The sequence below is a fragment of the Pollachius pollachius genome (genome assembly GCF_949987615.1).
Source record: "Pollachius pollachius genome assembly, chromosome: 14".
NCBI classification, from domain to species: domain Eukaryota; kingdom Metazoa; phylum Chordata; class Actinopteri; order Gadiformes; family Gadidae; genus Pollachius; species Pollachius pollachius.
In genome coordinates, this window is record NC_136947.1 from 7,407,740 (window position 1) to 7,420,604 (window position 12,865).

Genomic DNA, 12,865 nt, shown 5'->3' on the forward strand with positions numbered 1-12,865 from the left:
GTAAGTTGGTAGTTAGAAGTAGCCGTAGTAGTAGTAGTAATAGTAATAGTAGAGTAATGTAAAGTGATCCTTTACAGCATGAATTGAATAGCCCTCTTTCACAGACGCATACAGGTGTCTCTAGTAATAAGACCCATAATTATTAGCTTATTATTCTTATTAGCGAAGAGGCTCCTATTTAAAGGGTCTACAGCAGTGGTTTTCAAACTGTGAGGCGCGCCTCCCCTGGGGGGCGCTAGAGTTCTTCAGGGGGGGCGCGACGTGATAAAAAAATATACCAGAAAAATGTAACGCAAAGATGATGACGCGCTGTATTCGAAATCGTTCCCTATTCACTCACTCGCTATTCCCTATAAAGTGTTTATGATATAGTGCACTATATAGGGAACGAACAAACGAGAATTCGGACACTACGCTGAACATTTCTAAACGTCATTTACGTCAGTAAATGCGCCGGGTATTTGCGTGACGCAGACAGCTGCGCCCATCATCATGTAAACAAATCGGGCACCCACGAGGAAAACTGGAGTTTGTAATGATGTTGAATGTTACATTTCCTTGATCAAGTTTTTTTAAATTCATTTTGAACATTATATTTTCTATGTTAAATCCCAAATAAATTGCTGAAATTTCTATTCGTTTTCGCGGTTATTCAGCTTCTTCTCCTCCAGATATCACGACCGCATTGCATTGTGGTATACGGGAGTAACATGTACGGGACATCGTATGTTCACTCAAAGTTTGGATATTTTAAGTCCACTATATAGTTCATGAAATTTACCACTGAGAATTCGAACACCACTAAAAAATGGCGAGCACCCTATATAGTGCACTATATCCGTGATAGGGAACGATTTCGAACACAGCTACGCAAAGTCATTGCTCCCACTAAAGTTGAGGTGAGCTAAGAAGGAGGCTAAACTGGCAGTTTACAGATTAAGATGTTCAAATGTATTTTAAAAACGGTAAGCAAAAACATGCTTAGATAAAGATGTTAAAATGTGTTAAGAAATGTGTTTAAAAATGCACAAAGATGTTTAGAATGTTTCAAAAATATGTTTAAAATGTTTCAAAAATGTTTTAAAAAATAAAAAAATATGATCAGATATGTTTAAGATATGATCAGAGATGTTTAAAATGTGTAAAATAATTAAAGGGCACATATCATACCACCAGGTGTGAGTGTGATTAGCCATTACAAGCCGTTTTCAAAATGTGCAGCATTGTGACATCACAGGTGGGCGTGTCCACCTAGATGTGTGACGGATAGATGAGCAGTGTTTGCTAGTCTACTGGGTAGGCTGGTAGACTGATCTATCCAGCACACATCTAGATGGACACGCCCACCTGTGATGTCACAATGCTGCACATTTTCAAACCTGCTTGTAATGGCTAATCACACTCACACCTGGTGGTATGATATGTCCCCTTTAAAAGATCTTTCTAAACACAGGGATTTAGAAAAAAGAATTGGGGGGGGGGGCTCAGCTGAAATTAGATGGTACGCCGGTACGTGCAAGTCGTAAGTCGCAAATCTCCCAGCTTTCTTGCGGCATTTCTCTGAGGCAAATGTGGACGTGCCCACGCAAATGCCGCATGAAAGCTGGGAGATTTGCAATTTACGACTTGCACGTACCAGCGTACCATCCAAATGGATTACAGCATAATTATAGGTCATCGTGACGTCGCAACGACTGCCTTTATTTTGCAGCAAATAGGAATGTTGATGGTAGAAATGGTGTTTTGGTAAAAAAAAAAGAAATTGGATTGCCGTTTATGTAGGATTTTACGTTACTACAACTCTCACGAGTCATCACAAAATGGCGGAGCATCGCCAAAACCAAAAATCCCATGATGCATTCTGATGTACAAGTCCTATTCCCAGTGGAGTGTGTGAATGAAGGGGTAGAATAAAGTGTTGTTAACCCCTCCAGACTGCAGGAGCTTGAGGACCAGTACCGCAAGGAGAGGGAAGAGGCCAGCAATCTGCTTGAACAGCAGCGACTGGTAAGAGTCACATTTTGCCACAAACTATTCCTTTGTGTGAGCCTGTACAATTTGTCTAACGATTGACCGCTTTCTATATTTGCCGTAAGTCCACTTGGACAACTCACTGCCTTACCACTGTGTGAAGTTGGTTAGTAGGTCATCGGACACATTTGACTGTATTTTTGGGGGGTTTGTCGTAATGTTTTTTTTATTTCCAGGACTATGAGAGCAAGCTGGAGGCTCTTCAGAAACAAGTGGACTCCCGCTATCTGGAGTCCCCTGAGGAGGAAGAGGAGCCAGAGGAGGAAGGTACGAAGTTTATCCTCAACTCAACCTTCTTAGTCACCTTGGTTATATTATTGACTATGTTATTTTCTTCTGACAAATGTGCTTATTGTAAGTTGCTTAGGATAAAAGGCTCTGCGAAATTGGCCTAAATGTGACTATAAATGTATTGAAATGTAAGGTATATGAACAAAATATATGAGGGGTCAGAAGTCAGAAGAGTTTAGAGATCAGATCAGTATATTGGAAGATTAGTGCTTCTGATGAGAACCATCATCAGAAGCCGCCTGTAATGAAATATCGCAATTTTCTGTATCATTGATTATTCATCTACATTTTATTATTTATTATTTATTATAATTTATTTTGTATTTTCTTTTACTTCTGATGATTTATTTTCTCTTTTCTTTTCGTTCTTTTTTTTTTCTTACATTTCTTTCTTTCTTTTTTTATTTTTAGTTAATTTGATAAACTTTTCTGGCGCTGTGAACTGTTTTCCCTTTGTAGTGCCGTGGACTCCGCGCGAGACTGAGCTTGCTCTGTGGGCCTTCCGGAAGTGGCGCTTCTACCAGTTCACCTCGCTCCGTGACCTGCTCTGGGGAAACGCCATCTTCCTCAAGGAAGCCAACGCAATCAGTGTGGAGCTCAAGAAGAAGGTAAACATGGCCTTCTTTGTTTACCAAGGCGATTGAGGTGGTGTCATCCATACTGTGTCCTATCTACTGCTGAGGGACATTATACAATATTTGATTTGTTTTATCAATTTTTTTAATATATATATTTCTTTTTTTGAAAGTGGTGAATTGTATCAACAATTGTGTAAGATAAATGTGTACAGGAATCATTGTCCATTAAAGTAAGCAAACGTTTTTAATTGCTAATATCCAGAATAGCCTACGTATAGTACCTCTGATGCTAATGCTAATGTACAGTGATGGCGCATTTCCAACGGAGGGTGCGGTTCGGTTCGCAAAGGTGCGGCACGGTTCGCGTTTCCACCGCCAAAAGTGGACGTGACCTGGACTGAGCCATACTCGTTTTGTACTCGTCTACAGTACTCCTCCGTTGGGGTACTGAGACGCCTGAAAGGGTGCCAGCAAGTTCGAGCTACACACGCCGTCCGCTGATAGGTCGACAGAATCGTCACTTCCGGGCGACATGGGGATAAAAACAAACAAACAGTAGGCATACCCGCGAGGTATTATTCTGGACAATGGACATGATGTCGCGCAAAACTTTAACTTGGGCGAACAAGGAGGTGGAGACGTTCCTTTGCATTCTTGGGTAGGATGACGTGCAGAGGGAGCTTGATGGAGCAGTTTTTATTGTTATTATTTTATTTAGGCCTATTGTTTTTATTGAGCAGGCTACACTGTGTCGCGCTGCTATGATGTCACAATGTTTACGTAGCTGCCGCGGCGATCGACATCTGGCCTACCACAAGGGTACTGTCGGCGGTGGAAAACGCGACCTCGGAACTGAGCTGGGCTATAACGCCCCCTCACTACCGGACTGAGGCGAACCGAACCGAACCCACTGGTGGAAATGTGCCATTAGAGTACATCCACCTAGACTGGGTAGCCACGCCCATTCTGCCGGCGATCTGGAGGGTCTGGAGAAGAGCAATACATTTCTTTCTGCTTCCGATACGGTTTTGCGGGAGGGACGACAGGGAAGCGACGGCAAGCAGCCAATTGCGTACAGGGTCATTTGAACTAGGCCCATTGGTCACGCCACGAAAATGACGACAGCTTCTCCACACCAACGTGCAATCTACGATTCTCTGATGCTTAGGCTAATGTACATACAGTACCTCGATGCTAATGCTAATGCCCAGTCAGAGTACACACAGCCCTTTCTGATGCTAATGCTAACATCCAGTCAGAGAACATCCAGCCCTTCTGATGCTAACTGCCAGTCTTGTCTCTGACATCTTCCTTCTACCAGGTCCAGTTCCAGTTTGTACTGCTGACAGACACCCTGTACTCCCCGCTGCCCCCCGACCTGCTGCCTGCCAGCGCGGCCAAGGAGAGGGAGAGGAGGCCCTTCCCCAAGACCATCGTCGCAGTTGAGGTCCAAGACCAGAAGAACGGAGCCACACACTACTGGACTCTGGAGAAACTCAGGTAACATAAGGGCTAGGTGTGTGTGTGTGTGTGTGTGTGTGTGTGTGTGTGTGTGTGTGTGTGTGTGTGTGTGTGTGTGTGTGTGTGTGTGTGTGTGTGTGTGTGTGTGTGTGTGTGTGTGTGTGTGTGTGTGTGTGTGTGTGTGTGTGTGTGGGGGGGGGACCAGAGAGAGAGGAACCAAAGGAAAGAGGATAATCATTACTTCAATTTTGTGTGTGTGCGTGTGTGGGCCCGAGAGAGCAAGAGAGGAACTGAAGGAAAGAGGAGATGCATTTATTTAATTGTGTGTGTGTGTGCATTCGACCCCTGCAGGCAGAGGCTAGACCTGATGAGGGAGATGTATGACCGCGCTGCGGACGTGCCCAACAGTGGCGTGGAGGAGTGCGACCCCGCCCTGACCGGGGGAGACCCCTTCTACGACCGCTTCCCCTGGTTCCGTCTGGTGGGCAGGTTAGTCGCTGCTGTTGGGACTCTGTGCACTGAACTGTTGAAGAACGAAACCTTTACAATTAACTACTTCCAGTAGTTAGTCTCAACTAGTCCAGTATATGACTAGATCTTCTCTCCGTTTAACTATAGATTGTGCACAGGTCCTTACCAGTGTTTTTTCGTTTTCTAGCTCTATTTATTCTTTACTGTATACTAGCCCTTATCCAAAGCTTACTGTCCACATCAGATACATGTCATAATGGAGCTGGTACAGGCATCTCGCTCTAAGACAGACTCAAACCGTTGTACCTCAGCATGGAGTTCGAAACACCCCAGCCACTACACCATCCTGCCCACAGAAATCTCGTCTATAGCGGTTCCCTTCCCCTTTTTAGACGTTTTAATTTGGATGTTCTCAGAGCGTTCATAGTGAGTGACCCTAGCCCTAACCCTGGTAAATGACCTCTGACTCCGTGTGTCCCCAGGGCCTTTGTGTACCTCAGTAACCTGCTGTACCCGGTGCCTCTGGTGCATCGCGTGGCCATCGTGAGCGAGAAGGGAGAGGTGAAGGGGTTCCTCAGGGTGGCCGTCCAAGCCATCTCAGGTACCCTCCTCAGGATAAGTTCCTCGTTCAGACCTTGGTTAAACTCGAAGCGGTGTAAGTGTGTCTTATGTCTGACCCCTGTTCATTTATGACCGCTCTCAGCGGACGAAGAGGCCCCAGACTACGGCTCGGGCGTGAGGCAGTCCGGCACTGCCAAGATATCCTTTGAGGACCAGCAGTTTGAGAAGGTGATTCACAACGAGTGCATGCTTAGCCCACGAACTTGACATGTTTTAAAATTCTGCTATGTTTCTTCTGGCAAATGTACTTTTGACCAGGGCTCCAAATGTAGTCGCTTTGGATAAATGCGTCTGCTAATGTGTCGTTTGCTAGAATTCCCTTTAAATGTATCACTACAATTTGATTGTTCTGAGCACATCGTCAACAAAAGAGAGGGCATACAATTAGCCTACGAATGACAGACACTAGTCCACCCTTACTATTGATTTAATTTTAGACACATATCAAAACATTCCTCCCCTTACTTTGAATTGGGATTCAACCGTCTAATCACGCTCATTAACGATATCTCAGTCTCCTTTTAGAATCAAACCTAGCCAGTAGTGGCTAGTGACCGAGTTGGGTGTGTTGTGTTCAGTTCCAGACGGAGACGTGCCCAGGGGGTCTCCCCTACTCCCACAGCTCCCAGGAGGAGCTGCGCATCGTAGAGGGCCAGGGACAGTCCTCCGAGATGGGCATCTCTGCCGACGAGGTCAACAACAACACCTGCGCAGGTTAGTACTGCTCAATACTGTCTATTCAGTCAGTCTATATCTATATCAACATATGTTTATATCTACAAATGGATCTGTATCTCTACACCTATATCTATAGTTATTCGTTTGCCTATATTTATATATGTATATCTCTCGCTATATCTTTATACCTGTAATTATATGTGAATATCTTTATTCATATCTTTATATCTATATTTATATAAATGCCTACATCCATATCTAACCTGTTGATCACTATACGTAGCTACCCCAGAGCCCCCCCTCAGCCCACTGAAGGGTCTGGGGCTGGGTCTGGACGCCCTGGAGCTGTCCCAGGAGAAGGCCCTGAGCCACCTGAAGCTGGGCAGCACCTTCACCTTCAGGGTGACAGTGCTCCAGGCCTCCAGCATCTCTGCAGAGTACGCCGACATCTTCTGCCAGTTCAAGTGAGTCAGCAGCCCTAAGGCCCCTATGGTGTTATACTACATCTATCTATCTATTGTAGGACTAGTATACTAGATATGACAGTACTATGATGTTTAGTTTATCTATTTTAGTGCTATGGTGACTGGTTGATATGTTATAGTACTATGATGTTTAGTATAACTACTTTAGTACTAGGATGAGTAGTTTATATATAATAGTACTTTGATGTTTATCTATTTTAGTACTAGGATGAGTAGTTTATATATTATTGTACTATGATTTTTAGTTGATCCATTTTTTTTTATTACTAAGATAGGCTACCAATAGTATCCTACTAATATATTATAGTACTATGATGTTTAGTTGAATATAGCAATATGGTTTACAATTTCAAAACAAAGGAAACATTTCCATGAAGTAAACCGTTGTTGGAGGTCGTTGCCGGGGGTGATTAACCTCAACAGCAGGACAGTACCACGGGCCTCTGATGTTCCACATAGTTTGTCTTCAGATGAACTCTTGACTTGTGGACAGTGTTATCCTTGTCCGCTAAAAATATGTTTTTTTTTTGTTGTTGTTTTTGTCGAGGCTACCAAGCAACCTTTAAGAAGGTTGTTAGACTGTATATATATATATATATATATCATTTTTTTCATCTTTAACATGATGATGCTTATTCGTTTATTGTTTATTTTATGAAACACTTGAAAAAAAAGTAGACAATATATGAATAATAATAATTTCTACTTAGTAAGTAATATTTGTAACGTTTTTGTCTTGCGTTCAGCTTCATCCACCGCCATGACGAGGCGTTCTCCACAGAGCCGCTGAAGAACACGGGGAGGGGACCCCCACTAGGGTTCTACCACGTCCAGAATGTAAGCCCTGTCACGGTTACGCACTGGGTCCACCCTCAGAATGTGAGCCCTGTTACGGTTACACACTGGGTCCACCCTCAGAATGTGAGCCCTGTAACGGTTACACACTGGGTCCTCCCTCAGAATGTGAGCCCTGTAACGGTTACACACTGGGTCCACCCTCAGAATGTAAGCCCTGTAACGGTTACACACTGGGTCCACCCTCAGAATGTAAGCCCTGTAACGGTTACACACTGGGTCCACCCTCAGAATGTAAGGCCTGACCCCGCTCATGTATTTATATTTTATTATGCATTTTATATTTAAACTGGGTACCTCGAAGATTTTCATGTAAATAAATGCATGTTAAGTCGACATCTACACAAAGGTGAACAAGCCAATGATAAAAGCCTTTGCATTTTCAGTATTATGAATTGTAGAAACCGGGTGTCGTCGCGACATTGGAAGTAAACCAACTGCACTGTCAATGAGTCTCCGGGGAAAAAATACCCCAGGTGTCGCCAAAGACAACAAAAAGCTAATGGAAGTCACACCCATGCCATCTATTTGTCTAACGGTAGCCTTAAGTTTAATGTGATTTCAGTTGTTTAAACAAACACATTGCATCGTCTGGGGTGTGCGTCAGATCACAGTGGAGGTGACCAAGTGGTTCCTGGAGTACATCAAGACGCAGCCCATCGTGTTCGAGGTCTTCGGACACTATCAGAAACAACCGTTCCCCCCCCTCTGCAAAGACATGATCAGGTGAGACGGCTGAGAGAGACGCTGTGCCCCCCCCTGATTACCGTGATGCCTTGCTACGGGTTGTGATGGACCAGGAATAATGACCCTACCTGTTTCCTTGGTTGTTGGTTCTTCCACTCCTCCTCTAGTCCCCTGAGACCATCCAGGAGACAGTTCCCCAGGGTGATGCCCTTGTCCAAACCAGGTGAGGAGATCCACGATGCTCTCACTATCATAGATGATAGCACAAGCTGGCCTTAATACTAATATTTCAATTCATTATAGCGCTTACATTGGACTGATAAAGTAGCATTCAGCTCAATCACAGAAACATCTGTAAACAGTATTGTTTAACAGATAAACAGAGTGTTTTGCACTTTATATCTTTCAAGTCGCAATCCTTGCACGCAATTATACAATGCTCCGAAGAAGTTGTGAAATAAATATACAAGATCCATGAGTTGAATTCATGAGTCTAACATCAATTGCCTTTGCATGATTGCACGTCGACTCTTTCAATGTCAATGTGCTGCATGTGTTTCTGAACGAACGCGATCCCTCAAACGTCACATGTCCTACCCTCAGTGCCGGCCACCAAGCTCAGCACTCTGAAACGTTCCACCGCCGGGCCCTGCCACTCCAAGTACGACCTCATGGCCTTCTTCGAGATCTGTGAGCTGGAAGCCAACGGAGAGTGAGTCCTCGTTGGGCTGTGACTAGTGAGAATAGGCACACATGGACGTGGCCAAGAGGCGGCATTAAGCCTGTGGTTTTGTGCTCTCTCCATCAGCTATATCCCCTCTGTGGTGGACCACCGAGGTGGCATGCCCTGCCACGGGACCTTCCTCTTGCACCAGGTAACTTCCTGTTCAAACCCACTTCCTGTTTGGCCTGTCACCACGCCAACCAATCTTGTCTTATTGTTTATCGATCCTGGGAAAGTTAAAATCTTCACATTCTACAGTGCCAGTAACACAGCATCCCCTCTGTGTCTCTGTCTGTCTCCCTGTCTGTGTCTCTCTCTCTCGCTCTCGCTCTCGCTCTCTCTCTCTCGCTCTCTCTGTCTGTCTCCCTCTCTCTGTGTTTCTGCAGGGCATTCAAAGGAGGATTACGGTTACCATAGCGCACGAAACAGGAAACGATATTGAGTGGAAGGAAGTGAAGGAGCTGGTGGTCGGTGAGTAATCAAATACTTCACGGCTATTTAGTTGCCAGTGCATGATATACATAGAAACATAGATCTAAAAATAGCCAATAAAATGTATTCCACTTCTCCCCTTCGGTAAATCAGGTTATCTTAAATGTTATCGTAAAGGTTAATAAAATGTTAATATATACAGAATTATGTGGAATGTGTCAAATATAATCGGGGGATATTCACCCTTTGTTTTCATTAACTACCTCTGTTGTTGGTTCAATATTCTCAGTGGAATGGTTGGGCCATTCATGTAAATTTAGTTTGACTTTCCAACCTTTCCTTGTTGACCTCTCCTCCATGTATTTGTCCCTCAGGTCGCATCAGAAACACCCCAGAAGCAGATGAGACCATCATAGACCCAAACATCCTCTCCCTCAACATCCTGTCCTCTGGATACTACTGGCCGAAGCACGACGACAAGTATACAAGCAGATCATTCCATACTCCTGCTTTATGTATTGTAGACTATGCATTTGTATTCCTTATCTTATCTTTCTTATTTATGGTTTGTGCTTTGTCGTCTCTCATGCACCCAAACCTAATTTATGTTGCTTAATAATACTCTATGCTACACGCTTTGACTGTTAACAGGCTTATGTTTTCACTTTTTCGTAGCACTTTAGGACAGCTGCAACTGAATCATTAATTAAGTAGGATTATGAATGAATTCAGCATTTATAAAGCATTGTTCCTAAATGATTAGTAAACAATTCATAATCAGATATAAACTACCTTTGGATGAAAACCAAAACCAAAGAATTATAAGGCATACATTTATACACCATTATCTAATAATCATTTTGATAATTGATAACTGATGAACAGTTGAACAGTTGACTAATGAATCTTCATGTACGAACAATGCTTGATAACTGAGGAATTCCCTATTGACGACTGCCTCGTTAACGTTTCAAAGCTGCAGGTCTTCTAAAGTGCCACCCACCTTTTGGTTGCCTCTGATGGTTTGCTGGTCAGCCTGTATTTCCCTAGACACACCTAACCACTAACCTCCTGTGCTTGTCCCGTACGCTCACGCCAGTGTCTCCTTGGGAGTTGACCATAGGTAGTACGCTGATCGCTTTTCTTTCTCCGTTGTGTCGTTTCATCAGCTTTTTGCAAACAAAAATATCTCAAACCATTATTCCCCCTGTAGAAACCGTAGCTCTCACGTGCATGACGGTGAGCTCACTGTTTCTTTCTTCCTTCCTTCTTCCTCTCTCCATCCCCCGCCCACCACCCCTCACCCGCCCTGAGCAGGACCTTCTACCGGTTTGAGGCGGCATGGGACAGCTCCATGCATAACTCTCTGCTTCTGAACCGAGTCACCCCCTACGGAGAGAAGATCTACATCACACTCTCAGCTTACCTGGAGGTAGGAGCCCGACAGCAGCAGGGTGTTTCTGGAGTCCAGCCGTCTCTGTTTGACCCAGAGTGTTGGCCTGAGATCACTCTTGTTCTTGCTCGGGCTCTTGCTCGTGCTCACGCTCTCTCTCTCGCTCTCTCTCTCTCTCTCGCTCTCTCTCTCTCGCTCTTGCTCTTGCTCTCGCTCTCGCTCTCGCTCTCTCCCTCTCTCTCTCAGACTTTAGCGTGTAATAACATATGAACCGTGTCACCACATAACCCCACCTGTTATGTTTTTTGTTCTCTGCGCTTTGTTCCCCCAGATGGAGAACTGCACGCAGCCGACTGTGATCACCAAGGACTTCTGCATGGTGTTTTACTCCCGCGACGCCAAGCTGCCCGCCTCACGCTCAATCAGGAACCTGTTCAGCACTGGATGCCTCCGGCCTTCAGAGAGGTGGGGGATCCCCTCCCGTTCAGCTCCCTACCCGACAGTGTTGATTCATACCGTCATCCAAACCTTCTGTCCATTATTTCTTGTTCCCTTAGCAACCGGGTCACAGGGGTCTACGAGGTGACCCTCTGCCATGTGGCAGACAATGGGAGTCCAGGTCAGATGCTGTCATGCTACGTTGCATAAAATTGGAGTGTGTTGCATTATGTAACGTTTTGATGAAGTAACATGTTGTCACTTTACTGGTCGTTGCCTTACCTTATGTTACAGTATATCATTTTACAATCAATTTGATTACATTGCATTGCTTGACATTTGACATTATTTGACTTTATTTACATTACGTTACATTGAATTATGTTACCTTAGATTTCATTACAAGTGTGTTCGACGCCCAGCCGAAATGTTCAATATATCAACAATATATGGGCGGTTGGATCTCTACGTGCTCATTCGTGACATGAATCTTAATGCACGATTAATACACGTATCTAGAAACATGAAAACACGTATCTAGAAACATGAATCATACAATCCAAGCAAAACACTTTTGCTTTACCAGCACCTTCACGATGACTAAATCGTGAAACAACGCGTACAGAAAAAAGCGATGCGTCCCGTAAAGTCATTGCGTCCCGCCCCCCAAACCTGCGCCTCTATCCCCGTCGTCCTCCTCCAGGCAGAGCTAGCTAACCCACCTCTCCCCCCTCGCTCCGTCCCGCCCGCCCGCCCGCCCGCAGGCATGCAGCGGCGGCGCCGGCGCGTGCTGGACACGTCGGTGGCGTACGTCCGCGGCGAGGAGAACCTGGCCGGGTGGCGGCCACGCAGCGACAGCCTCATCCTGGACCACCAGTGGGAGCTGGAGAAGCTCAGCCTTCTGCAGGAGGTGCGTGTGTCATGATGCGATCGGGTAGTGTGTGTGTTGGGAGTATTTGGAGTGTTGGAGTGTGTGTGTTCTGTGTGGGTCGGAGTCTGATGTGTTGGAGTGTGTGTGTGTCGGAGTGTGTGTGAGTGCGTGTGTTGGAGTGTGGGTGTGGGTATGGGGATGTTTTCGTTGGTGTTCTGTGGAACTCATCAGGGACACCGACATCTCAGACAGCTGAGCCACGCACGCACGCACGCACACGCACGCACGCACACGCACACACGCACGCACGCACGCACGCACGCACAGCAAAAAGGGACGAACGATTCAACACAAAAAATACACACGCATTGAGAGATGAGGTCATATGTATAAAGTATGGCACAAATGCATATATTTACAGGATGTGATACAAGCCGGCGATTTACCTCGGGCAGTGTAAAGGCGCGGACCATGCCGGGAAAAAGGCGTGCATAAGACGGGCATATTTGGCAGTGTAAAAACCTCTAGTGTGTTGGAGTGTGGGAATGAGTGTCGGAGTGCTTGCATGTGTTTTGAAGCAGTGGACAGATCCCAACTATTGATGTTTATTTCTCTTGTGTTCGGGGCGTCAAGCCTAAAATGACACATGCTATGCTGCTCATCATACGTACGCCATCCTTTAGAGGGCGGCAAACTCACTTAAATCTGACAGCATTTGTAGGTTAGTTGTAATAGGTTCAATAATAACAGCGACGGTCACAATATTTGTCTCTCTGATTCGCTCACGTTCTTTCGTGTGTGTGCGTGGGTTGCGTGTGTGCATGTGTGCGTGTGTGTGTGTGTATGTGC

The 12,865-nt window shown here is 45.2% G+C and overlaps 1 protein-coding gene across 1 annotated transcript in view; it reads left to right on the top strand.

Moving 5' to 3' along the window:
* The window catches only part of kif1ab (kinesin family member 1Ab), a gene marked incomplete at its 5' end in the record, with an annotated part of 30,350 nt that overhangs the window by 11,059 nt on the left and 6,426 nt on the right, over positions 1 to 12,865 (top strand). The window contains 21 exons of the mRNA XM_079750416.1: positions 1,942 to 2,007; positions 2,208 to 2,298; positions 2,782 to 2,930; positions 4,222 to 4,400; positions 4,713 to 4,850; positions 5,315 to 5,433; positions 5,536 to 5,621; positions 6,032 to 6,171; positions 6,437 to 6,595; positions 7,363 to 7,453; positions 8,079 to 8,197; positions 8,326 to 8,381; positions 8,762 to 8,870; positions 8,967 to 9,033; positions 9,269 to 9,353; positions 9,689 to 9,794; positions 10,414 to 10,437; positions 10,632 to 10,746; positions 11,039 to 11,172; positions 11,265 to 11,326; positions 11,910 to 12,055. Coding sequence (XP_079606542.1) covers positions 1,942 to 2,007; positions 2,208 to 2,298; positions 2,782 to 2,930; positions 4,222 to 4,400; positions 4,713 to 4,850; positions 5,315 to 5,433; positions 5,536 to 5,621; positions 6,032 to 6,171; positions 6,437 to 6,595; positions 7,363 to 7,453; positions 8,079 to 8,197; positions 8,326 to 8,381; positions 8,762 to 8,870; positions 8,967 to 9,033; positions 9,269 to 9,353; positions 9,689 to 9,794; positions 10,414 to 10,437; positions 10,632 to 10,746; positions 11,039 to 11,172; positions 11,265 to 11,326; positions 11,910 to 12,055 — 2,241 coding nt within the window. The remainder of the gene's footprint in view (positions 1 to 1,941; positions 2,008 to 2,207; positions 2,299 to 2,781; positions 2,931 to 4,221; positions 4,401 to 4,712; positions 4,851 to 5,314; positions 5,434 to 5,535; positions 5,622 to 6,031; positions 6,172 to 6,436; positions 6,596 to 7,362; positions 7,454 to 8,078; positions 8,198 to 8,325; positions 8,382 to 8,761; positions 8,871 to 8,966; positions 9,034 to 9,268; positions 9,354 to 9,688; positions 9,795 to 10,413; positions 10,438 to 10,631; positions 10,747 to 11,038; positions 11,173 to 11,264; positions 11,327 to 11,909; positions 12,056 to 12,865) is intronic.